Source organism: Molossus molossus, unplaced genomic scaffold (assembly GCF_014108415.1).
Source record: "Molossus molossus isolate mMolMol1 unplaced genomic scaffold, mMolMol1.p scaffold_m16_p_6, whole genome shotgun sequence".
NCBI lineage: Eukaryota > Metazoa > Chordata > Mammalia > Chiroptera > Molossidae > Molossus > Molossus molossus.
The window spans coordinates 42,663,144-42,691,092 of record NW_023425399.1 but is presented as its reverse complement, the minus strand read 5'-3'; the positions used below and the strand labels follow the sequence as shown (position 1 = coordinate 42,691,092).

General features: G+C 39.2%; 1 protein-coding gene across 1 annotated transcript in view; it reads right to left on the bottom strand.

The window, feature by feature from the left end:
• Positions 1 to 355: 355 nt before the first annotated feature.
• Positions 356 to 27,949, bottom strand: part of DTD1 (D-aminoacyl-tRNA deacylase 1) — a 237,654-nt gene continuing 210,060 nt past the window's right edge. Inside the window, exons 5-6 of the mRNA XM_036245664.1 lie at positions 24,732 to 24,904; positions 356 to 899 (exon numbers count right to left, since the gene is read on the bottom strand). Coding sequence (XP_036101557.1) covers positions 24,752 to 24,904 — 153 coding nt within the window. The 3' untranslated portion in view covers positions 356 to 899; positions 24,732 to 24,751. The remainder of the gene's footprint in view (positions 900 to 24,731; positions 24,905 to 27,949) is intronic.

Sequence of the window (27,949 nt, the reverse complement as noted above, 5' to 3'; positions counted from 1 at the left end):
GAATGTGGTTCTTTCTTCATATAACTGTGGAGATAATTGGCTTGGATATATGGACAACCATCATTTCTAGGAAAAGGGGCATCTGTATGGTTTAACATGCTAAGGCCCTACTCCCACCTCCCAAAGGCGGATAAACCAGAGATGGCAGCCACACTTGGTCTCAGTCATCTGGCCATTCTGAAACTGGATTTCCTTCCTACACACACTCCCCTTTCCTGTCATCTCATGTCCAAGTAAAATGTCATCAATTATAAATTACCACAGATAGGCTCACTGTGGAATCAGAGGCCTATGTGGGCCACTAAGGGAAGGCCTCTTATAATAGGGTTATTTGAAAAAATAACCTGTTGAGGTTTAGAGTTTTATTATTTCCTTTTTTAAAAAGAGAAAATGTATACAATGCAATGACCTCACACAATACATTATCACTGATACTGTTTTCTTTACACCTTAACATGGGCCCTAACTTGGCCAGTGTTGGGAACATGGAAAGCATGAATGCATTTGAGAACCATCATAGACACGCAGAAATAAACCACAGTGTGAAAGAAGAAGTCAATGACAAATGATATTCCAAAAGTAAGCCAAGACAACATAGGAACCAACAAAGCCTTCCTGTGGGGCAGGCACAGGTGTATGCCATGCTGCCATGAGCACAGGATACACTCCCCTACCCTCGCAGCACCCACTTCCTCTATTAGACCACGGCAACAAAATAGAAAATGATAACGTTCCTTTGGTGTTTTTTTGTTTTTTGTTTTTTTGCAGGGCTCTTCAGGTTCCCAATTTCTTATTTCTGTCTTCCTTTTCACGATTCAGTTCCAAATTCTTAAAGCAGTGTAGGTGCTTAGCATCTTTCATGAAGTTTTGAGAATCCACTCCTGCCCAATGACAATGCACTAAAAAGAACAGAGACAAGACACATAACTCAGAAGGGTCCCAATATCTGCCTTTAAATCACATTTAAAACATTACTAAGCAGCCCTGACCAGTGTGGCTCAGTGAACAGAGCATCGGCCTATGCATCGAAGGGGTATGGGTTTGATTCCTGGTCAAGGGCACATACCTGGGTTGCAGGTTCAATCCCCAGCCCTGGTTGAGGTACATGCAGGAGGCAACCAATCAATGTCTCTCACATACATTTTATTCTGTCTCTCTCGCTCCCCCCCGCCTTCCCTTCTACTCTCTCTATAAAAAAAAAAAAAAAAAAAAATCAATGAAAAAAATATCCTTGGTGAGGATTAACAACAACAACAAAATTACTAAGCATAATAAAATAGCTGAAGATACATTTTTTCAAGTTCATACAATGAAAATAGCATGATAGTGTTTCACTTTACTGTGAAAAATCTGCCATGTTGTCATGTATCAATTCAAATGCCTTCTCATCAAAGAGTTTCATTAGAACTTCTTTCTTAGAGTTCAAAATGATACCAAACCAAATAGCTGGGAATTAAACAACATACTTCTAAATGGGCTCTGTAGCAAAGAGAAGTCAAAAAGTAAATTAGAAAACATTTTCAAGTGAGCAAAAATAAAAGAAAATGAAAATACAATATAGCAAAATTGAGATACTTACCTAAGGCAGTGCTTATAGGGAAATTCATAGCATTAAATGATTATATTACAAAAGAAGAAAGCTGTCAGGTCAATAATCTGAATTTCCACCTTAATGAACTAAAAAAATAAAAGCAAAGTAAACCCCAAACTAACAGAAGTAGGGGACTAATAAAGACAAAAACAAAAACAAATAAAATTTCAAAAAAAAAGAAAAAAGAAAAAGTTGAGTAAAATCAATAAATCTCTTGCCAGATGTGCCAAGAAAAAAGACACAAGTTACAAATATCAAGAATCAAAGAGGCAACATCAGAACAGATTTTATAAATGTTTAAAGGATAAAAAAGATATATGCCAAACAACTTTATGCCCACAAATTTGACACATATATAAAATGGACAAAGTCCTCGAAAAAAGATACAAAGCCTCATTTCCAAATTATTTTAACAATTAGGGAGACAGAGAGGTGCCAGACTAAAGAAAGCATAGGGACAGGGAATAAACTTGTTCTTGGGACAGAGAATAAACTTGTTCTTGGGATATTTTCAATATGGCCTGAGGTATGGAAGGTTCTTTGGCATAAAATATCCAAATGTCTTGAGTTTCCCTCTGTAATTCTGAGGCTATAACAAAAACCATCTGGTCTTGCCAAGATTTGTGAGGCAGGTGTTTGTCATTTTAGTTCAACTAAATCCCAAACTTAACAGAGCAATTTCTATACCCTTAGATCTAAATTTTAATTGGATGTATTTCAGTAAAAGCAAAAGATTCTGATATCAAGGGTTTACATGAGGTGGTGTCATGTGTGTGAAAATGCTTCCAGATGCACTCAACATAGGCCACATTCTTAAGAAATTAATTATGAGTAGATGCCTCAATGGAATTAATAGCCTGCTAGTCCTGAAGCCAGTTTGATACTGAGGTCCATGGCCACACAAGAAAGGCCAACTGCGCCATGGCCAGTTTGGCTCAGCGGTTAGAGCGTCGGCATGCAGTCCGGAGAGACCCGGGTTTGGTTCCCGCTAAGGGCATGTACCTCGGTTGCAGTTTGTCCCCGGCCCTGGTTGGTCGTGCGGGTGGCAGCCACTCGATATGTCCCTTTCACATCGATGTTTCTCTCTCTCTCTCTCCCTCCAGCTCTATCTGAACAAAGAATGAAAAAGTGTCCTCGGGTGAGGATAAAAAAAAAAAAAAGAAAGGCCAACTGCAACTGCAACTAGTCCATGTCCTTTGGTTTTATCTGGACCCACACAAGGGAGTGGAATTTACCCCAAGGCCTGCCCTCACGCTCTGAAATCCACCTGCCAAAGTCCTGCATTACTGAAGAGATATCTGAAAGACACCAGGGGGTAGAGAAGGTACAATGTAATTCCTGGGAACCACATTACTTCCATTTTTAAGTCAAGAAAGGCAACCCATCTTTTCCTATGTTTTAATCAAGATGTGAAGTCAAACCCAAGAACCTAATGCCTATTATTACCTCTCTCCTCACCTGCAATACTAATAACTGATATCCTTAAAGTGGTCCTCACAATGTCGTTTAGAGAACTCCATTTTCTTAGTATAAATTAAAACCTACGTTTCTGAACTCAAAATGAGCTTTGAGATCCTGCTTAAACACATTATTCTTTTACACTTACTCCAATTAAATGTACTACATGTTTTAATGCTCTGGAATAATAAATGTATGTTTCAAATATTTGATGTGCAGCTGGAAATGATAAGGTTTACTATATAAGAATAAATGAGTTAGAAAATGTTCATGATATTCTATTAAATCATAAAATCGTACTGTATATAGCATTAAATAAATATACACTATGTCTCTAACTTTGGAAAGAGATATAGAATTAGCTGCTTAGAGAAAATGTTATCAAAAGCATTATGTTAATAATAATTATCTTAGTATAATGAGACAGCAAATGACTTTTATTTTCTCCTCTGAGCATTCTGGCATTTTAAGAGAAAGACGATTTAGGAATTCTAATTCTCTCCTAGAGGATCACAGAATTGGAAGGAATTCTGAGAGATTTTTGCCCAGGAGTTCTCCAAGTTTTTAGATAAACCACACAGGCATAGAGACTTTATAAAGCATTTAACCTGGGGCCTACAACTAAATATGTCTTCAGATCTAACTGTGCTACCACTGGCAGCTCTAACAGGCAGACCTAATCATAATATTAACATTAGTATTAGTGATTAGCTTCCACACTGTGTTCAAGAGCCTTTTGCCCTGCAGTAGACATTGTTCCAACTGAAAGCCACTGCTCCATCATGATACGTGCATTGGTCAGTAGATGCTTTTTATTTCCAACCTCATTTTTAACAAATGTTCCTTTTCATTTTCTTAAACATACCTATAGAGCAACATAGAGGCCAGGTTGCTAACTATCATCTGGGAGTGTGTGGAGATCATGAGGCTCACACAGCTGGAAGCATGAATGGGGAGGTGAGAGTGAACTACCTGTGGGATCCATCTGCCAGATGAGAAGTGCTAAGAAGCTATGTTCAAGCTGATACACATGATTCTCTTGAAGAGTGGACCTCTGACGCTTAACCTTTGGAAACCCCGGAAAACGGGTAATGTGCCTCCCTCTGATAGGATGACATCTATTTCCAGATACATTTTTTTTAAGTTCCTGTGAGCCAGGTGAGCTATTTGAGGAATAGACATGGCCTTCAGGCTAAGGGCACCTGGCAGGCAGTAGTATCACATCTTCCTAGCCTGATGAAAGAAGCTGCTGGAGTGGTTCTTTTTTACTGCCTGGAAACATCAGAACCATGGGGAACAGTCCAGAACCAGGGGCAAGAAATCCCTCAACAGTCTGTTGAAATACTGAGTCTCTCAAACATGCTGACTTCTAGCAGATCTGCTTCTATGTTCAGGCCATTAGAGCAACCACAAGATGTAAGTGCTAGAGTTAGGATATACACACACCACAGACCTGTTCTCCCAACACTGTCCAAAGAACGAAGCTTTTATTTATTTTAGGTCATGGTGGGGGATCTAATTTGAATTCATTTACCTAGAAAAAGAAAGCTATTCTATGAAAAATATGAAAGTTGCTGGGGCGTTAATGTTACCAATGAAGGATTCACTCAAAACTTCTGCGTTATTAGAGATTCAGTAAGCTCTCCACTGAGTTGTCAAAGTAGAGAATCTCTTCCTTTGCTCAAGCGCAGATGGTCCCGCATTGTGGTGAGAACACGAGGACAGGGATTCAATTTCCTAATTAATAAAGTAAAGTTTGGTGTGATGTAATAAAGCAAGCAGGTAAAAAAAAAAAAAAAAAAAAACTGGGACAGAAAAAATGGTGGCAGAGTGAATGGAAGCTACACAGAACATCTCCCAGGACCAAACTGAATTACAACAAAAATAAAGACAAATCGTCAGGAAAAGGCAACCAAAAAGCGGCTGGGAGGGCCACATAAACAGGGAAACTGACTCAATCCTGGTAGGGTTGCGGAGACACAACAGGGGGCTGGGAGCCAACGGTCCGCAGCGGCCTCGGCTAGGAGCGGCATCCTCGGATGGAGGCAATGGCCTCGGCAGGGAGCAACGGACCTTAGCTGCGAGCAGCGCCCTCGGGTTAAACTCCTAAGCGGCTCCATACTGCAGAGCCGGAACAGAGGCTAAAACAGAAGCAGCCACTCACCTTGGGCTCTGGTAGAGGGAGGGTAGACTGGACTGGAACTGTGTGGGAAACTCGGGATTTTGAAGACACTCAGAGCTTGTGCTAACATGCAGCCACGCAGGACTGTGGTCATCTTACTCCTTCCCAGGGCCCTGGGGAGAGGCAGCGGCCCCTCTCTTGAAGACTCAACCCCACCCAGGGGGCCACTGAAATGTTAAATGGGGCCCATTACCAACAAGAATCTGCCCCACACTTGGGAAATCCTCTTACATGGAGCACCTGAGGGAGTTTTTCATTCCACTGAGAAGCCAAGGTTCTTCAGGGGACTGCTACTAATAGCCTGCAGGCAAAAAGTTAGAGGATAAATGGACCACTCCCTGGGCTAGCAAGGCTAACCAGAAAAGTAAGACTTAACAGGGGTGTGTAACGTGGATTCTCCCTGCCTCAACCAAACCCAGGAGAGGGAGCCACAAAAAGCAGAACACCAACACCCACAGGGAAAATTTGGCAGACTCCAAAGCCCACTGTGATAGCCAAAGTGGTGAAAAACAGAAACAAAAGCAAAATGAAAGAACAACAGACCTCTACCGAAGATGAGATAAATGAGGTGCAGTTAAGCAACTTAACAAAACTAAAATTCAGAGCCATGATCTTGAGGGAGCTCAACAGTATGTGTAAGGACATGAGCACCATGAGTAAAGACATAGAAATGTTGAAAATCAGCGAGTTGGAAATTAAAAACCACCAAGAAGAAATGAAGAACGACACATAAGAAATAAAAAACACATTGGAAGGTCTAAATAGCAGAGTAGAGGAAGCTGAGAACCGGATCAGTGAATTAGAAGACAGGGTAGAAAAAATCAACCAATCAGAAAACCAAAAGGAAAAAAACAATTAAAAAAAAAAAGGCAGCTTAAGAGAACTGTGGGACAACTGGAAACGTAATAACATTCGCATCATAGGAGTCCTCAAAGAAGAAGAAAATGAGCAAGGGTTAGAGAATATATTTGAAAAAATTGTGACAGAAAAGTTCCCTAATTTGGTGAAGGAAGAAGGCATTCAAGTTCAAGAAGCACAGAGAGCCCCAAGTAAGAAGAACCCAAACAGGCCCACACCAAGACGTATAGTAAACAAAATGCCAAAAATTAAAGGCAAAGAGAGAATACTAAAAGCAGCAAGAGAAAAGCAACAGGTTACCTACAAAGGAAACTCCATAAGGCTCTCGGCTCACTTCTCAACAGAAACACTACAGGCCAGAAGGGAATGGCATGAGGTAACCAAGGTCATGAAAAAACAAGGATCTGAATCCAAGACTACTCTACACAGCAAGGCTATCATTCACAATAGAAGATCAAATAAAGAGCTTCCCAGACCAAAAAAAAAAAAGGCTAAGGGAATATATTACCACTAAACTAGCACTGTAAGAAATATTAAAAGAACTGCTGTAATTAACAGAAGAAATAGGAAGAAAAATAGAACCACACTGAACAAAAATGGCAATAAATAAATACATATCAATAAGCACCTTAAATGTAAATGAATTGAATGCTCACATAAAAAGACATAGAGTAGCTGATTGGATAAGAAAGCATGACTCATCAATATGTTGTTTACAAGAGACCCACCTCACAACAAAAGACTCACGTAGGTTGAAAGTGAAGGGATGGAAAAAAATCTTCCAAGCAAACGGAAAGCAAAAAAGGCTGGGGTACCAATACTCATATCTGATAAAATAGATTTCAAAATGAAGGCCATAACTAGAGACAAAAAAGGCCACTACATAATATTGAAAGGCTCTATCCAACTGGAAGATATAATCTTGATAAACATATATGCACCCAATATAGGAGCACCAAAATATATTAAAAATCTTCTGGAGGACTTCAAAGGACAAATCGACAGCAATACAATCCTAGCAGGGGACTTCAACATCCCGTTGACACCACTGAATAGATCCTCTAGACAAAAAAATAGCAAGAAAACAGAGACTCTGAATGAAGCACTAGACCAAATGGATTTAATAGATAGCTACAGAGAATTACACCCCAAAACTACAGAATTCACATTCTTCTCAAGTGCACATGGGACATTCTCAAAGATAGACCACATGTTAGGATGCAAACTAAGTCTCTACAAGTTCAAGAAGATTGAAATCATATCAAGCATCTTTTCAGATCACAATGGCATGAAACTAGAAGTCAACTGCAACAAGAACATGCAAAGACATTTGAAGACATGGAAGCTAAATAGCATGTTATTAAATAATGAATGGTCAATGAGGAGATCAAAGAAGAAATTAAAAGCTTCCTGGAATCCAATGAAAATGAACACACAACAACAAAAAACCTATGGGATACAGCAAAAGCAGTTCTGAGAGGCAAGTTCATAGCACTACAGGCCTACCAGAAGCAAGAAAAATCTCTAATAGACTACCTAACCTCACAACTTAAAAAACTAGAAAGCAAACAAAAAGAAAACCCTAGAGCAAGTAGAAGAATGAAATAGTAAAGATCAGAGCAGAAATAAATTATAACATACAGTCCAAAAAAAATTTCAAAGAATCAATGAAACAAAGAGCTGGTTTTTTGAAAAGATAAAAAATATTGATGGACCACTAGCTAGAATCACCAACAAACAAAGAGAGAGAACCCAAATACACAAAATCAGAAATGAAAGAGAATAAGTAACAACTGATACCACAGAAAGACAAAAGATCGTCAACAACTACTATGAACAATTATATGTCAACAAATTCAACAATCTAAGCAAAATGGACAACTTTCTAGAAACACATAGTCTCCCAAAACTAGATCAGGAAGAGATAGAAAACTTGAACGGACCAATAACAACAGAAGAAATTGAAGATGTAATCAAGACTCTCGCAGCAAACAAATCCCCATGCCCGGATGGCTTCATGGGGGAGTTTTACCGAACATTCAAAAAAGAACTATAAACCATTCTCCTCAAAGTATTTCAAAAAATTCAAAAAGAAGATAGACTTCCAATCTCGTTATGAGGCCAACATAATTGTAATTCCAAAACCAGGAAAAGACATTACAAAGAAAGAAAACTACAGGCCAATATGCCTGATGAACATAGGTGCCAAATTCCTGAACAAAATACTAGCAAATCAGATCCAGCAATACATCAAAAAAATTATTCACCATGACAAAGTGGGATTCATCCCAGGGATGCAAGGCTGGTACAATATTCGCAAATCAATAAATGTGATACACCACATAAACAAAATGAAGAATAAAAAACACATGATCATATCAATAGATGCCGGAAAAGCCTTCGACAAAATCCAGCATCCATTTCTGAAAAAATGCTCAGCAGTGTGGGAATACAGGAATCATATCTAGACATAATAAAGGCCATATATGAAAGACCTCAGCCAACAGCATGCTCAGTGGGCAGAAATAAAGCATTTCCCTTAAAAACCGGAACAGAACAGGAATGCCCACTTTCGTCACACTTATTTAACATTGTACTAGAAGTCTTAGCCACAGCAATCAGACAGGAAGAAAAAATAAAAGGCATCCAAATTGGAAAGGAGGAAGTGAAACTGTCATTATTTGCAGATGACATGATACTATACGTAGAAAACCCCAAGATTCCATCAAAAATTTACTAGACTTAATAAGTGAATTGGGAAAAGTAGCAGGATACAAAATTGACGTCAAGAAATCGATGGCATTCTTATACACCAATGATGAACTCACAGAAAGAGAAACTAAGAAAACAATCCCATTTACCATTGCGGCAAAAAAATTAAGATACCTAGTAATAAACCTAACCAAAGAAGTAAACGACCTATTTGCAGAAAACTATGGAACATGCAAAAAAAAATAAAGGAAGATATAAAAAAGTGGAAGCACATACCTTGTTCATGAATTGGAAGAATTAACATCATTAAAATATCCATATTACCCAAAGCAATCTATAGATTCAATGCACTACCCATCAAAATACCAACAACATACTTCACAGAACTAGAACAAGTACTTCAAAAGTTCATATGGAACCAAAAAAGACCCCAAATAGCCACAGCATTCTCGAAAAAGAAGAACAAAGCAGGTGGGATCACAATACCAGATATCAGGTTATACTACAAAGCCACTGTAATCAAAACAGCCTGGTACTGGCACAAGAACAGGCATAGACCTGTGGAACAGAACTGAGAGCCCAGAAATGGACCCAAGGCAATATGCTCAATTAATATTTGAGAAAGGGGGCAAGAGCATACAGTGGAGTAAAGACAGCCTCTTTAATAAATGGTGTCAAGAAAATTGCACAGCTACATGCAAAAAAAAAATGAAACTAGAACATCAACATACACCTACACAAGAATAAACTCAAAATGGATAAAAGATTTAAATGTGACTCATGAATCCATAAAAATCCTAGAAGAAAATGTAGGCAACAAAATTTCAGGCATCATACGCAGCAGAATTTTCACTGACACATCACTGAAGGCAACAGAAACAAAGGAGAAAATGAACACATGGGACTACATCAAACTCAAAAGCTTCTGCACAGCAAAAGAAACAATCATGAAAATGGAAAGGCTACCCACTGTATGGGAGAGCATAATTACCAATGATATATCAGATAAGCAGTTAATTTCCAATATATAGAGAGTGCTCATACCACTCAACAAAAGGAAGACAAAGAACCCAATTAAAAAATGGGCAGAGAAAGTAAACAGACACCTCTCCAAACAGGACATACAAATGGCTAAGAAACGTATGAAGAAATGCTCAGCATCACTAATCATCAGAGAGATGCAAATTAAAACAACAATGAGGTGTCACCTCACACCTGTCAGAATGGCTGTCATCAACAAATCATCAAACAAGTGTTGGCGAGGGTGTGGAGAAAAGGGGACTCTAGTACACTGCTGGTGGGGATGCAGACTGGTGCAGCCACTATGAAAAACTATGATGTTACCTCAAAAAATTAAAAATGGAACTTCCATTTGACTTAGTGATCCCACTTCTAGGAATATACCCTAAGAAGCCTGAAACACCAATCAGAAAGAATATATGTACCCCCATGTTTGTAGCAGCACTATTTACAATAGCTAAGATCTGGAAACAGCCCAAGTGTCCATCAGTAGACAAATGGATAAAAAAGCTGTTGTACATATACACAATAGAATACTATGCAGCTGTAAGAAAGATCTATCATCCTTTGAGACTACATGGAGGGACCTGGAAAGTATTATCCTAAGCAAAACAAGCTAAACAGAGAAAGACAAATATCATATGATCTCACTTATTTGTGGAATATAATGAACATAACATCTGAGGAATGGGGTAGTCCCAGAGACGTGGAAGTGGGGTACAGACTGACTATCCCCAAAAGAGGGGTTGGGGGGAGAGATAAACCACAGAACTTATATGCACATATGCATGAACAATGGACAGGGACAACAAAGCTGGGGAGAGGGCTGAATGGGAGGGGGAGGTGGAATCGGGGGGGGGGGGGGTTAAAGGAGAAACATCTGTAACAAAAAGAAATTAATTAATTATGGAAAAAAAAAAAGATCCAGAGACATGGAAGTAGGGAACAGACTGACAAACCTCAGAGGAAGGGGGTGGGGGTGGAGCGGTGGGAAGAGATAAACCAAATAACTTACATACATATATGCATAACCAATGGACATAAAGAACAATACTGTGAAGGAGGGGATGGGAGTGGCAAGGAGGTTATCAAAAAGGGAAAAGGAGAAACATCTGTAACAAAAATAAAGAAATAAATTTTCCAAAAAAAAAAACTGATGTTACCTAATAGTGGAAAGAACAAATTCTGACAGCAATGAGGTGTTTTTTTGGGGGGGCTTAAATTCTACCCCATATATTTCTCATGTATATTTGTATATATTTAACCATGTAAATCTTACAGACTTATAATGGTTCAGATGATGGTCTCAAAATCTTAACTCAGTCTCTCTACTTAATGTTGTCCAACTGAGCTTTCTCCAATGATAGAATTGTTCTATATCAGTGTTATCCCACTAGCCATATATGACTGTTGAGCACTGGAAATGTGTCTACATGACTGGGGAAATAAATTTTATTTTATTTATTTTTCTGTTTTTTAAAAAATTTTTGTTCCTTTGATTTTATTTTTTAAATCTTTGTTGTTGAATGTATTACAGATGTTCCTCATTTTCCCCCATTAACCCCCTCCTCCCCACTCCTGCCCCCCTCCCGCCTTTTCCCACACTATTGTCTGTGTCCATTGGTTATGCATATAAGTTCTTTGGTTTATTTCTTACCACCCCCCAAGCCCTTTCCCTTTGAGGTTTGTCAGTCTAGCAATGAATTTGTGCTTCTTAATCCCTTCACCTTTTTCACCCATTTCCCTAACCTTCCTCCCATCTGGCAACCAACAAAATGTTCTCTGTATCTATGAGAATGTTTCTGGTCTGCCTGTTCATTTTGTTTGTAGATTCCATTGTCGATAGATATGTATTCATTGCCATCTTCTTTGTTCATATATTTTATCTTTTTCTTCAAAAAGACCCTTCATCATTTCATATAATGGTTTGGTGGTGATCAACTCCTTTACTTTTCCTTGTCTGGTATACTCTTTATATGGTCATCGAGTCTAAATGACAGCTTTGCAGGATAGAGTAATCTTGGTTGTAGGTTCTTGCTTTTCATCATGTTAAAATTTCTTGCCACTCCTTTCTGGCCTGCAAAGTTTCTTTTGAGAAATCAGCTGACAGTCTTATGGGAATTCCCTTGTAGGTAAGTAACTGCTTTTCTCTTGCTGCTTTTAAGATTCTCTCTTTGTCTTGAACCTTTTGCATTTAATGATGATGTGTCTAGGTGTGGACCTCTTGGGGTTCATCTTGTTTGGGACTCTCTGTGCTTCCTGGACTTGTATGTCTGTTTCCTTCACCAAGTTAGGAAAGTTTTCTGCCATTATTGTTTCAAACAGGTTTTCGATTTCTTGTTCTCTCTCTTCTCCTTCTGGCACCCCCAAGATGCGAATGTTGGCACGCTTGAAGTTGTTCCAGAGGTTCCTTACACTGTCCTCATTTTTTTGGATTCTTTTTTCTTTTTGCTGTTTTGGGGCGTTTTTTGCCTCCTTATATTCCAAATCGTTGGTTTGCTTCTTGGATTACATATTCTACTATTGAATCTGTGTAAATTATTCTTTATTTCAGTTAATGCCTCCTTCATTTCTGACTGTGCATCCATCATTTCTGACTGGTCCTTTTTGAGGCCCTCACTAAGTTCACTGAGGTTCTCACTAAGTTCATTGAGCATCCTTATAAGCAGTATTTTGAACTCAGCATCTGTTAGGTTGCTTATCTCCATTTCACTTAGTTCTTTTCCTGGGGTTTTGTTCTGTTCTTTCATCTGGGACCTGTTTCTTTGTCTCCTCATTTTGGCTGCCTCCCTGTGTTTGTTTCTGTGTATTACTTAAAGAGAGACCAGATGCTGCTTGTTTGAAGAAATTTAGAAAAACCTGAAGCAGGATCCAAGATAGGCCAATCCTATGGTTAAGCAAGTGGCAACAGCTTAGGTGGGCCTAAATGTTGGGTGGGGCGGGGCCTCAGGGAATCACCAGGGCGGGGCAACCAGTGTGAGCCAGGTTGCTGAAGTCCCAGATTTGGCTGCCCCAGGGTGGGACTCACCAAAAAAAAACAAAGGCCTCTGACAGCAGCACGTTTGTCCTGGCAAAAACCCCCTCTCCAGCCCTCACTCCAGTGCCAAACAGCTCAATTCTTCCCTGTATGTCTCTGTTGCACTTCCAGCTGCCTCCCCTCCAAGCTTAGAGGGAGTGAATCCAATAAGTTTGTCCGGGGGCCCTTTAAGGAGCTGCCTGGGGCTCCAGCCGCCTCAACTTCCCTGAGTCTCAGTTCCCGCTGGTTTTTCCTGCCAAAGGTGATGGGGATTTCTCTTCCTGGCACTGGAACCCTGAGTGGGGCATCTGGTGTGGGACGGGGACCCCTCAGTCCTCAGGGAGGACCTTTCCAGCCAAGGTATCCTCCTGATTTTTATCCGCCACACGTGGGTGTGGGACTAGCCCGTCGTGCCTTTGCCCCTCTGCCCCTCACGTTTCCGCCCCTCCTACCAGTCCTGATGTAGCTGCTGCTTTAATTTCGTAGTTTTAGGACTTCCATTCAGCTTGATTTCAGGCAGTTTTGAATGATGATTGTTTTGTGGTTTAGTTGTAACTTTGATGTGGTTGTGGGAGGACGCAATACCGCGTTTACCTAGCCACCATCTTGACCGGAATTTGGGAAATAAATTTTAAATTATATTCAATTTTAATTAATATTTTTTAAAGAACAAAATGTTTATTTTATTACCCCCAGTAAATCTTACACCTACCTAATAGTATTTATAGTTATTAAAATATCATTGGCTATATTCCCTAAACTATACTTTACATCCTTATGACTATTTTGTAATTGCCAATTTGTACTTCTTAATCCCTCACCTTTTTCACCCAGCCCCCCACTTCCCCTCTCATACGGCAAATATCAGTCTATTCTCTGTATCTATGAATCTGTTTCAACTATGTTTCTTCATTTATTTTGTTCTTTAGATTCCACATATAAGTGAAATCATAGGTATTTGTCTTTCTCTGACTGACGTATTTTACTCAGCATAATAACTTCTAGGCCCATCCAAGTTGCCACAAACAGTAGTATTTCATTCTTTCTATGGCCGAGTAATATTTCATTGTCTATATGTAACATATCTTCTTTAGCCATTTGTCCTTTGATTGGAGCATTTAATCCATTTACATTTAAATTAATTATTGATAGGTATGCAGTTACTGCAATTTCATTACTTGTTTTCTGGGTTTGTTTGTTTTTTGTAGTTCTTCTCTGTTCCTTTCTTATTCTCTTGCTCTCTTCTCTTGTACGTTGATTTTCTCTACAGTGGTGTTTGGATTCCTTTTATTTTTTTTTATCCTCACCCGAGGACATTTTTCCATTTTTTGTTCAGATATTGTGGGAGGGAGGGAGAGAGAGAGAGAAAGAGAAACAGTGACATGAAAGGGACATATCGAGTGGCTGCCACCCGCATGACCAACCAGAGCCGGGGACAAACTGCAACTGAGGTACGTGCCATTAGCAGGAACCGAACCCGGGTCTCTCTAGACCGCAGGCTGACGCTGAGCCAAACCGGCCAAGGCTTTTTATTTCTTGTATATCTCTTGTAGATTTTTGGTTTCTGGTTACGATGTCCTTCATATATACAAAGCTATGTTTAGGGTAGTGTATTTTAAGTTGATGATTTTAAGTTTGTACATATTCTATAATCACTGCCATTTTTACTCACACCCTCCACGTGTTTTTGTCACTATTTTTTACTTCTTTTCTGTGTGTGTGTGTGTATCCCTTTATTTACTATTGTAATTATACATGATCTTCCTAGTTTGCCTATTAACCTGTGTACTAGCTTTAGTTTCCATTGATCCACTGCTTTTATTATATGTTTACCTTTGTTAGTGAGAATTTTTTCTTTGTGATAGTTTCCTATCATATTTTTTTATATTTCTTCTCCTTCTTAAAGAAATCCTTTTAACATTTCTTGTAATACTGGTTTGGTAATAATGAACTCCTTTTAGCTTTTTCTTGTCTGGGAAGTTCCTTATCTGTACTTAGATTCTAAATGCTAGCCTTGCTGAAGAGAGTAATCTTGGTTGTACATCCTTGTTTCTCGTCACTTTGAATATTTTGTGCCAATCCCTTCTGGCCTGCAAAGTTTCTGATAAGAAATCAGTTGACAGTCTTATGGGAGCTCCCTTATAGGTAACTGCATTGCTTTCCTCTTGCTGCTTTTAAGATTCTTTGTCTTTAACCTTTGGCATTTTAATTATGATGTGTCTTTGTGTGACCCTCTTTGGACTGCTTTTTTGGGGGACTCTTTGAGCTTCCTGAACTTGTATGTTTATTTCCTTTGCCAGGTTAAGAAATTTTTTAGTCATTATTTCTTCAAATAGATTTTCAATCCCTTACCATCTCTCTCCTCCTTCTGGTACCCCCTAATGCAAATGTTGGTCCCTTAAACTATCCTCATTTTTTAATTCTATTTTTCTTTCTGCTGTTCTTATTGGTTCTTTCCCACTTACCTCTAGATAAGAAGAGAGAGAATGGGGCAGAAAATAATATTTGAAAAAACATTACTTAAAATTTTCCCAATGTGCTGAAAAACATACATTTACTCATTTCAGAAGCTCAGAAAACCCAAAGCAATCATCATAGTGAAACATAAACATGACACGGATGTTGAAGTTATCAGGCAGAGAAAAATAAATATAATTAATATGTTAAAAGCTTTAATGGGAAAAGTAGGCAATATGCAAGAACAGATAGGTAATGTAAGAAAAGAGATGAAAACTCCAAGAAAGAATCAAGAGGAAATGCAAAGAGAGAAAATAATGGGGGGAAAAGGAACAGATCATCCAAGACCTGTGGGGCAAATGCAACAGGTTTAATACATACATAACTAGAATACCAGGAGGAGAAAGGAAAGAATACAGAGAAGAAATATTTCAAGTAATACTGGCCAAGAACATTCCAAACTTAATAACAGAAGACACCAAATCACAGATCCAGGAAGCTTAGAGAATTTCAAGCAGGAACTATACCTAAGCAAATCATATACAAGCTGCAAAAAATAAATAAACCCAAAGAGAAAATCTTGAATGAAGCCTGGGGTTGGCCGGGGAGGAGGGCAGGCCAGAAGAGGTGCACATGGAACAGCCATGAACCCACCTTACCTACAGAGGATCAAAGATTAGAATTACAGAGGACTTCTCAGAGGAAACTATGCAAGCAAGAAGAGAACAGAATAAAATATTTAAAATATTAAAAGAAAAAAATTATGATCTAGATTTCTATACCACCAAAATTATCTTTCAAAAGTGAAGGAGAAATAAAGATTTCAAAAGCCCTTCAGGCAGAAGGAATATGATATAGGTCAAAAACTTGGATTCACATAATGAAAGGATGAGCATCAGAGAAGTTAAAGTAAAATAAGATCCATTTTTATTCTTAATTCATCTAAAAATATTATAATAGTAACAATGTATAGCATATGGAAAGTGAAATGAATGACAGTGGGATCAAAGGGTGGGAGGCAGGACATGGGAAGCTTCTGTAAGATACCTATAATACATGTGAAGTGGTACAATGTTATTTGAAGTCAGACTTAGGTTAGTTTAAAATGCATATTGCCAACTCTAGGACAACCACCAACAAAATTGTTTTTAGTTAAGAAAACAACAACAGTCCCACAGGGGTGGAAAACCTTTTTTCTGCCAAAGGACATTTGGGTATTTATAACATCATTCGAGGGCCATACAAAATTATCAACTTAAAAATTAGCCTGCTATATTTGGCCAGTCGAATTTGTTGAGTCATGTGATGTTAGCTGGTATTGATTTCTCAGGCCACCGGACATTCCCCACCCTGCTAGAGAAACTGGGGCGGTGGTATGAATATTGACACAGAGAAGCAAAGTGAAGCTCTAGGAATGAAAGAGATTTTACCCTCTATAGGGAGAAAAAGTGAAAAGTGATGGTATTTTCTTTTAACAAAACAGACACACACACACACACACACACAAACTGCTATAGCTGTTAAGAAATGTGCTCAGCCAGGACATGTCTTACTATTCAGATAAAGGTCAAATTGAAAATGCAAACAGATGGCAGCTTCCAAAACAATGACTTTGTTTCAAGTGTGTTGACATTTGAGGACAGAATTGTGGAATGCTGCTCAGGAACCTGGTCCTCTCACACCCCAATGACAAAACTTAAGTAAATACTCAAAGTAGGCAATACCTGCACTGCAGTCAAGGGTGGAAACCACATTCTTTCAGTGAAAAGTTGCCCTAGCACCTTTAACTGTGGAACTGAAGGGGGAAACACTGAGTAGCAGCCTCACAGAAAATCTTGAACTCCCAGCAGTGAAGTGAGGGAGCATGAAAGGAATGAGACAGAGGGCAAAAACAGAGGTTAATTTTAGTAGTTTCATGTCTATTTAATAAATAAGAACCAACATTTGCAGTGCGATAGAGAAGTGCTGACACCCTAGGTTTGTCCTCTGACCAATGAAGGTTTTTGACTCATTTTCAAAGAAAAATATGCCCAGAATCATAAAGTTTCTCATTCCATTTTCTTTGCCTTTTCTTTCTCTTATGCCTTGGAAATGCAAAGCTGCTCCCTGGGACTCTTTCTGTTTTAAAATAAAAGCAAATGATTGCAGCTCCCCTCATTGATGTGGGGATGGGGAGGAACTGCTGTTTTTCTGTGGAACAGACCAAAGGCCAAAGTCACTTTCTGTTTGTCACTACATACTTCATTCAACTCTTAGAGGAATCAATATTGAGTGGTAATTTTGTGGGTCTACTGGGATGACAAATTTCATCAGAAGGGGCAACAAAACCCTCAAATATATAACTGGAGTAACAGCTGTCTTTTAGTCTAACCTCCTTCAGGGTCTACAATCTTGGAACATAGCTAAAATCTCAGAAGTGGGGGTGCCACAGCTCCCCCCCTGGTCCTCAGCTGGCTGTGGGTGTCTCAGAGGCAGCCAGCATAAAGGCTCAGAAGACTCCTCACTTATATCCATCCATGCCTTAATGTCAGCACCAGCCACCCGGTCTCTGATGCCCAATCTCTGATTTAAATAATTGAAAATGAATACCTAACTGTCAATAAATGAATGGCTTTTCTCCTGCAATTAGTCAAAAATCCAGATCAACCCAGCCAGTGTGGCTCAATGAATTGAGCACTGTCCGTGAACTGAGAGGTTCCAGTTCAGTTCCCAGTCAGGGCACATTCCCAGGTTGTGGGCTCAATCCCCAGTAGGGGGCATGCAGGAGGCAGCTGATAGATGTTTCTCTCTCCCCCTTCCTCTCTCTCTAAAAAATCAACAAAACCATCCCAGCCAGTGTTGCGCAGTGGTTGAGCGTCAACCCATGCACCAAGAGGTCACCAGTTCAGTTCCCGGTCAGGGCATATGCCCACATTGTGGGCCCACTCCCCAGTGCAGGGCATGTAGGAGGCGGCCAAATGATGGTCTCTCTCATCGATGTTTCTATCTCTCTCTCCCTTCCTCTCTCTCTAAAATCCATAAAAAGAAAAAAAATTTTTCAAAAAAATAAAAACTTTTAAAAAACCCAGATTGTACTACATCACTGTATGAAAGAAAATAAATGTGGCTTCTGCATTCCCATAGGCCCATTCAAATTTCCTCACAAACCTCCACCCTTTTGAGTAGCAGCTGGGTAAATCTTGAATGCACAGTCATCTTTGTGTCAAAACAACTCTCTTGAGTCTTCAGTGGCCTCTGTGGTCAGGTGGCTAATGAGAATCAGCATCTAGGCGATGGTGCACACCAGTGAGAGGTACTGTGTTGCTCAGGGGCCAGAGGCCCTCCCTGGCTGAGTTATTCTTACCTCAGTTCTCACTAGCACTACAGACCCCTCAAGTCTTACCCAGGAAGCCAGAAGGAGGTCATTTCTAAGATATGCAGGGATGTCCTGTACTGTTAAGAGATGAGGTCATGGCTCCTCCCTCTGCCCTCCTGGATGAAGCCGTTCCTTTAGAACCTCTAGGGCAGGCTCAATATCATGCCTTCCACCAAGACCCATGGTCAGCCCAATGGACACCCACACAGCTCTCTTCTTCACCCTTCCCATGATAGGCGATGCCTTACATTAGTTACCTTCATCTCCTAGTGCCTAATCATGTCTGACTGGCCCTTTTATTCATCTCCCTCCTGGAGACCTGGAGCAATCCTGCACAGAAGTCTCCTTCCAGAATTCCCACCAGGGACCAGAGCACAGGCTCTTATGGCTTCTAGCTTTCACATCAACTTAACTCCCACCCCAAGAATTCTGGCTTACAGAAGGGAGCCAGAACACCAAGTGTGGCCTCTGTTCCATCTGTCCATCTTCTCTCTCCCAGTGACTCCTCTAACCTGAGGGCTTTCTTCCTTCCCTCCTGCCAGGCAGTGGCTCCTCCCTACATCATTCCTCTTTACTCACCTTCTTTCCTAGGGCAATAATGATGATATGGCTGCAGTAAACCTGATTTATAGGGAAAAGGAAGGAAAACACATCTGTATACTCTTTTCAAAACACTGTGTTCCTTGAGTTTGCTTCCCCCACTGCTGTGTTCCCTCTCTGGCTAGTTTTTTGGGTGTTTTGACAGGACAACAGTACAATTTACCTCAGGTTCTGTGCTACCCAAACTGCACTATCTTTAGAATAAAAACAATTCCAGATTTTTAAATTCTTCATTAATTTTGGAAAAACAAAAATAGATACCTACAAAGTCTATGAGAAATTTTGCCTCTTAAACTTGGGAGATGTTAGAAAAACATGCCCACTTTCATTTCTTGCCCTTCTTTCTGTGTGCTTGGTTATCTTATTGAGAATGTGTCCTCCGGGAAGTTCTGTGACATACAGCTACTGTCACTTCCTCAATGCATGGAGCCCTGGAGCCCCCCCACATGTTTTTCTTGCCTACAGAAATGGCTAAATCACTTCCAGGCTTCCCAGTGGCCACAGAATGCTGATGTCCATGATACACTCTCTACTGGAATTATTCTTAGGCCAAATTCTAATGCACACAGAAAGTTATGTGTTACACTAATTCTTAAAAAATTCTATACCCCTAAATAAATACCCTAAGAACATACAATGGAGTAAAGACAGTCTCTTCAATAAATGGAGTTGGAAAAATTGGACAGCTACTTGCAAAAAAAATAAAGCTAGACCACCAACTTACACCATACACGAGAATAAACTCAAAATAAAAAGACTTAAATGTAACTCGTGAATCTATAAAAATTCTAGAAGAAAATGCAGGCAACAAAATTTCAGACATCATATGCAGCAGAATTTTCACTGATACATCATCTAAGGCAACAGAAACAAAGGAGAAAATGAACACATGGGACTACATCAAACTCAAAAGCTGCTGCACAGCAAAAGAAACAACCATCAAAATGAAAAGGGATCCCACTATATGGGAGACCATGATCACCAATGATGCATCAGATAAGGGGCTAATTTCCAAAATATATAGAGTGCTCATATAACTCAACAAATGGAAGACAAAGAAGTCAAGCAAAAAATGGGTAGAGGACCTAAAGAGACACCTCTCCAAACAGGACATACAAATGGCCAAGAGACATATAAAAAAATGCTTAATGTCACTAATCATCAGAGAGAGGCAAATTAAAATAACTATGAGGTATCATCTCACACCTGTCAGAATGGCCACCATCAACAAATCATCAAACAAGTGTTGGCAAGGGTGTTGAGAAAAGGGGACTCTAGTACACTGCTGGTGGGAATGCAGACTGGTGCAGCCACTATGGAAATCAATATGTTGTTTCCTCAAAAAATTAAAAATGGATCTGCCATTTGACCCAGTGATCCTATGTCTAGGAATATATATATCCTAAGAAGCATGAACCACAAATCAGAAAGAATATATGTACCCCTATGTTCACAGCAGCACTATTTACAAGAGCTAAGATCTGGAAACAATCCAAGTGTCCATCAGTAGATGAGTGGATAAAAAAAGCTGTGTACAGATACACAATAGAATACTATGCAACTGTAAGAAAGAAAGATCTCTTATCCTTTGAGATGACATAGAGGGACCTGGGGAGTATTATAAGCGAAACAAGCCAAGCAAAGAAAGACAAATATCACATGATCTCAATTATTTGTGGAATATAATGAACTAAACAAACTGATGAACAAAATTGACCCAGAAACATAAAGGTGGGGTACAGACTGACAAGCCTTAGAAGAGGGGGGATAAAGGGGAAGAGATAGACCACAGAACTTATATGCATGTATGCATGACCAATGGATACAGACAACAAAGCTGGGAATGGGGTGGGGTAGATGGGGAGGAGGGTGTCCATAGGAGAAAAAGGAGAAACATGTGTAACAAAAAGCACACTATTAAAAATAATTAAAATCAATCAATAAATAAATTAATTAATTAAATGTGTTGGGAAAACTGGACAGGTACATGCAAAAAAATGAAACTGACCACCAACTTATACCATAGACAAGAAAAGACTCAAAATGGATAAAAGACTTAAACGTTAAGCTATGAAATCATTAAATTCCTAGAGAAAATGTAGGCAGCATAATCTCAGGCATTTTGTGTAGCAATATTTCTACCAATGTGTCTCCTAGGGCAATGGAAACAAAGAAGAAAGAAAGAAATGGGACTACATTAAACTAAAAAGCTTCTGCACAACACAAGAAATTAGCATCAAAATGAAAAGGGAAACCACTGTCTGGGAGAACATATTTGCCAAAGATGCATCGGATAAGGGGTTAATTTCTGCAATATACAACGTACTCATAAACTCAACAAAAGAAAGACAAACAATCCAATTAAAAAATGGGCAGAGGACCTGAATTGTCATTTCTCCAAAGAGGACATACAAAATTCCAAAAGACATGAAAAAATGCTCAATGTCACTAGTCGTCAGAGAGATGCAAATTAAAACAACTATGAGTTATCATCTCACACCTGCCAGAATGGCTGCCATCAACAAATCATCATACAACAAATTGCTGGGGAGGATGTGGAGAAAGGGGGACTCTAGCACACTGCTGGTGGAAATGTAGTCTGGTGCAGCCACTATGAAAAACAATATGGTGTTTCCTCAAAAAATTAAAAATGGAACTGCCATATGACCCAGTGATCTCACTTTCAGGAATATATCCTGAGAATCCTGAAACACCAATCAGAAAGAATATCTGCACCACTATGTTCATAGCAGCACTATTTACAATAGCTGAGATCTGGAAACAGCCCAAGAGTCTACCAGTAGATGAGTGGATAAAAAAGCTGTGGTACATTGACACAATGGAATACTAAGCAGCTATGAGAAAGAAAGATCTCTTACCCTTTGAGTCAAGCATAGAGGGACCTGGAGAGTGTTATGCTAAGTGAAATAATCCAGTTAGAGAAAGACAAGTATCACATGATCTCACTTATTTGTGGAATATAATGAACAAAATAAACTAGATAGATCCAGAGACATGAAAGTAGGGAATAGACTGATAAACTTCAGATGAAGGGGGAGGGCAAGAGGAGGAGGGAAGAGATAAACCTAAGATAAGGATATAATGTACATGTTTACATGCACAAACATATGGATAAAGACAATAGTGTGGTGAAGGCAAGAGGGGAGCTGGAGTGGGGAAGAGGAGGTCGATGGGGTAAAAAAAAGGAGTGACATCTGCAATAGTTTCAACAATAAAGATGAATTAGAAAAGCAGATGTGCACTGGCAGTTTTTCTCAGTGGTTAGAGCACGGGCCCATGGACCAATGAGTCGCGGGTTTGATTCCAGTCAAGGGCAAGTACCTTGGTTGCTGTTCATCCCCAGCCCTGGGAGGGGTCATGTAGGAGGCAACCAGTTGATGTGTCCCTCTCAAGGCGATGTTTCTCTCTCTCCTTTCTCTCTCCTACTCTATCTGAAAATAAATTTAAAAATACCCTCAGGTGAGGATTTAAAAAAAAAAAGATCACACACACACACACAATGAAATATTCCTCAGATATAAAAAAGAATAAAATTGCCATTTGAAACAACTTGGATGGACCTAGAGGGTATTATGCTAAGTGAAATAAGTCGAACAGAGAAAGACCAATACTATATGATTTCACTTATATGTAGAATCTAAAAAACAAAATAAAAGAACAGCCCTGGCCAGTTTGGCTCAGCAGTTGGAGCGTCGGCCTACGAACCAGAGAGTCTCGGGTTCGGTTCCCACTAGGGGCACATACCAAAATAATAAATAAATGAATAAATACAGAAATGGACTCATAGATATAGAGAACAAACTGATGGTTGGCAGAGGGGTGTAGGTGAAGAGAATGGGCAAAAAAGGCAAATGGAAGTAAGACTTAGAAATTTCCCTTTATAAATTAAATAAGACAAGGATATAATGTACAGCATAGGGAATATAGTCAATAATATTGTAGTAAGTCTGTATGATGACATTTGGTTACTAGACTTCTCGTGGTAATCACTTCATAAGGTATATAAATGTCAAATCACTATGTTGTACACTTGAAACTAATATAATATTGAAGTCAACTATAATTTTAAAATAAATTTAAAATAGTAAATAAAGTATCAGCTACATAAAATAAAACAAATTTAAAAATAAAGAAATCAACTAGGTGGCATTATAATTTTTAAAGCCATTTAAAAATACAAAGCTCCAAGGTACATTTGTGTGTGTGTGTGTGTGTACGTGCATGTGTGTATGTTTAGGTAGATAAGCTGGGTGTTGGTTACTGGATGATAAGTACTTATATTTCTATTTCTTTTCAATTCATTCAATTCATCATGGAGTCTAAAATTTTAATTTTTTTTTAACTTGTGGGAAGGCTCCAGCTTACTAGGGAAAGGGCTATTATTTATAATCTTTACACTAAAGGCAAAAGACATGGTGCGGTGCCTGAGTGGGGCCAAAAGAGTGAAAAAGCATGACGGCTGGGCAGCTGGCCTCAGCCCAAGAAGGGAAATAGGAAGGAATTTTTCTTCTAAGCCAAGGGACTACCCACTATGAAAATATGGCCTAAAAGATAGACCCCTCGGCATTATATTGTTAGCCAGTCCTTTATATTTCACTTGGGGAACAGAGTGGGTGCTGGGATGTTCTCTCCAGCATGCTCCCCAGAGGGCAGGGGAAATCTGAGAAGCAGCTCCAGAAAAACTCCCCTCCAATCTGTCCTCTCCCACCCCAGCCTGCTGGCACTATCCATGAATTAACAACCCATTCTTTCTGAGCTCTTTATTCTGTTCCTTTGGTCTGTTCATGTTTGTAAGCCGGTTCCATTGTGCTCAATTATGGGCTCTGTAATACACCTCAGTATCTGGCAGTGTGCATCCTGAAGGACATTTCATAGATAGACTTCTAGCCTCCCCCTTCTCATAAGGGAAAGAGAAGGCAGAAACCCACCCTATGAATATTTTCTCTCACAATTTGGCAACTCACAATTAGAAGCTCTCTAATCAACAAGCAGAGAAGTGGAATTAGTCTCAAGTCACTATGTGAACTGAGATGCATTCCTGGGCATGGAAGTGATGAGAATAAAGCTCTGTTTTAAGAAAAGTAAACTAGCAATACCATGTAGGATGAAGTGAAGGATGGGAGAACACTAGGCTGAAAACTATAAGAGGAGGCTGCTGCAGATGGCAATGGTCTCCACTGGAGCTGCCAAGAGCGAGAATGGAAAGGAGAGATCAATGGTGCTCGTGTGAAGCTCCTGGTCAAGATTCTGGAACTGCAAACATTCTAGAAATGCTAATAGTAGCAGTAGTTGTGAACTGACATAAGCAACTGAGGATGCTAACACACACAGTGGATTTAAGGAAGCTATAGATGAATGTCCATGAAATGAATTCAACCTCAAAAGCCATTTTGTTCTCTGTTCATTGTTGTTTGCCTACAACGTGGGAAGATGGAGCTATACAGAGAGGAGACCCTCCTACCTGAGTTTCGTCCCCGACATCTACGGTTCCCGTTCAGAAGACACGTCACCCTCAGCCCCACTACTGGCACTGCGATCTTCTTTGCGAGGAATGTTTCTTTCTTTGCTTGATTCAGAAGACCCTTTGGCTCTGGTTTTTTCTTTCCTCTGCTGTTGTTTTTCAAGCTTTGACAGCTGATTATCAAAAGAAAAAAAAATTATTTTGCAGATGTAAACATGTGCCTGTATATCCAAAACACCAATTACTTCACAAATAGCAACCACTGAAACAGCTTTTGTCTGATAACTTGGTGACCACAGTGGTTCTCATGTGCCAAATTATACACAAAATGCTATCAGTCAGGCACCTGCATCATTAACACAGATTAGTCATATATGTGATCTCTCTCAGACACCCCCCACCATAACTCAACTTGTCATATGGTATTTGAGAACGGTCAATTAACAGGCTTCTTTGACAGGCTGAGTAGAGACATGAAAATACTTTCAGTCTTACTTTTTTCTTTGATGTCTCTATAGCTTTTTCTTTCCATTTACTGTTTTTTAAAGAGTGATCAAAACACTCCACTATTTGCTAAATTTAGAGAGAGGCTGTGAATAAAGTACATTAAGCACATTTAGACATTGTCTCAGTTCTCAGTTTGTTCTTTGAGATGCACTTGACTCATCTATAGCCAAAACTCAAAGTGCTCCTACCAGGTTGGTGGTGGCTACACAGGGACACTGGCCACAGGAACCCTCTCAGACTTCCTCCAGACCAGCTGGGGACATGCTTGTGACATCCAACCCCAAGGGAACCTGAGTCCACGTCTCCCTTGGATATCCCTCAAAACTATCCAAAGAAACCACAGACTAGATGATCGAAAGAAATTCAGATCATCTGACACTTTGAGCACAGCCACTCCAGAAAGGTCTACTGAGAAGCATGCCAAGAAGATTGGCCAAGTTTTGACCCATGGGATTTTCTTGGACCAAAAAAGCTGTCTGTAACAAAGTCCAAGTGACAGCAACACCCAGTTTCATCTGCCTCCCAGACCACGACTACAAACATTTTCTAGTTCACATGGAAAAGGGAAACTTAATGAAGGCTGGCTTTTCCCAACTGTTTCCTGCCCCATATCTAAAAATAAAGAAGTCACCATAACCAACCTGCCAGGTCATCTCTATGTTACAGACAGATTTTGAGTTAAATCCAGACAGATCAAAAATCAGGAGCTCTCAATTTGGCCCAGAAAACCAATTTTATTGATGGTTGACATATGTTATCTTTCCCATTCCTCATCTACCTGAAAAGCTGTACTAAACAACTAGGTTGGTTAAGATGCTAATTAGATTTTGTGAATTAAGACATCACTTCACCTTTGACCCACCAACTCTCCTCCCAGATAACTCCCCTAGATACAATCACATGCGTGTGGGCAGGAAAGGCTCATAGGAGTGTGCACTGCAGTGTTGTTTTGCATTAGCAAAAACCTAGAAACAACCCAAATATCCACTGACAGGAGGATAGGTCAATATAATGTGGTGTAGTAACGAAAAGCAATACTGTAAAGCAATTCTACATGTATCAAAACGAATGTCTTTAAAATCATGTTATGTGAACCAAATTAAATTTCAGAAGGCTGTATAAGGCAGGATTCCATTTACAGAAAACAACACTATGTATTCTAATGGGCTTGTGCAGATACAGTATAGACTGGGAGAACACAAATCAACTTCAGTACATTAGTTAACTTTGGAGAAAAAGAGAAGAGAATAGAATCATAGTGGAATGAATATATATGGGTTTCAACTATAACCTGCATGTCTATAAAAACATAATCAGATCTAGAACAGGGCTGTTGACCAGTGCCACTACGCAAACTGCTCTCTATTGGCACTTGGACCACTAACAATAAGACATTCATGACAGGATGTAAACCAACATACAGCTTCCTTCATCAACAAAAGCTTGCTGTGAAAAAGTACTGGCCACCGAATTGTGTGCTTAGAGTGGTATAGCTCATTCCATTCTAATACAAGCTCTTGTCTTACTATGGCCTGGTAACAAACAATTCAGGGATGATCTGGAGCAAAGATGACATAAGGTTAGCATTTTTAAAAATCTGAATAATGGTGTACAGAATTCCTTGATATGTTTTTCTCTGTACTAACATTTTACCTGGATAATTATTTTTCTCTGAACTATACTACCACAGGTTAGGGAGAAATTTCTTGCATCTAAGATGATGGTCTTCCTTGTTTCCCTTTTTGTGTTAAAATGCTTTTTTTTTTTTTCATGAAATGATGAGGATAGTAGATAGGAGTCCTTCTGTTTGTCTGTCTCTCTCTCTCTTTGTAAAATGATCCTGGATTGCACAATGTGAATGTACTTAACACTGTTTAATTATACACTTAAAATGGTTATTAGGATGGTAAATTTTATGTTATGTGTATTTTACTGCACATTTTAAAAAATCTTCACCTGAGAATATTTTTCTGTTTATCTTCTATCTTCTGATAGAGAGAGCAAGACAGGGAGAGAGAGAGAAACATCAATGTGAGAGAGACACATCGACTGGTTGCCTCCCCAACGACCCCAACCAGGGCCAGGGATGAACTGCAACCGAGGTACGTGCCCTTGACCAGAATCGAACCCACAACTCATTGGTCCACGAGCCAACGCTCTAACCACTGACCCAAACCTGCCAGGGCCTTTACTATACATTTTTTTTAAATTTTTATTGAGATATAATTGACATACAACATTATATTAGTTTTAGGTATACAAAATAATGATTCAGTATTTGTATCGTAGTTGCTCTTAGAACAATAGAGGGGTTATGGCCCTGACACACACATCCTCACCGCACAGTCAAATATCCATGTGTAACTTTTGACTCCCCAGAACTTAACTACTAATAGCCTATACTATAAGACTCACCAATAACACAAACTATCAGTTATCAAATATTTTGTATGTTATATGTATTATATACCGTATTCTTACAATAATGTAAGCTAGAATAAAGAAAATGTTATTAAGAAAATCACAAGAGAAAATACATTCACAGTATTTACTGAAAAAAATCTATATAAAGTGGACCAATATAGTTCAAACCTGTGTTGTTCACAGGGATCAATTGTATTGTGAAATGATCACCATAATAAATCTAGTTAACATTCTAGATTTTATATATATATATATATATTTTAATGATCTTTGAAAACATGAAGTTG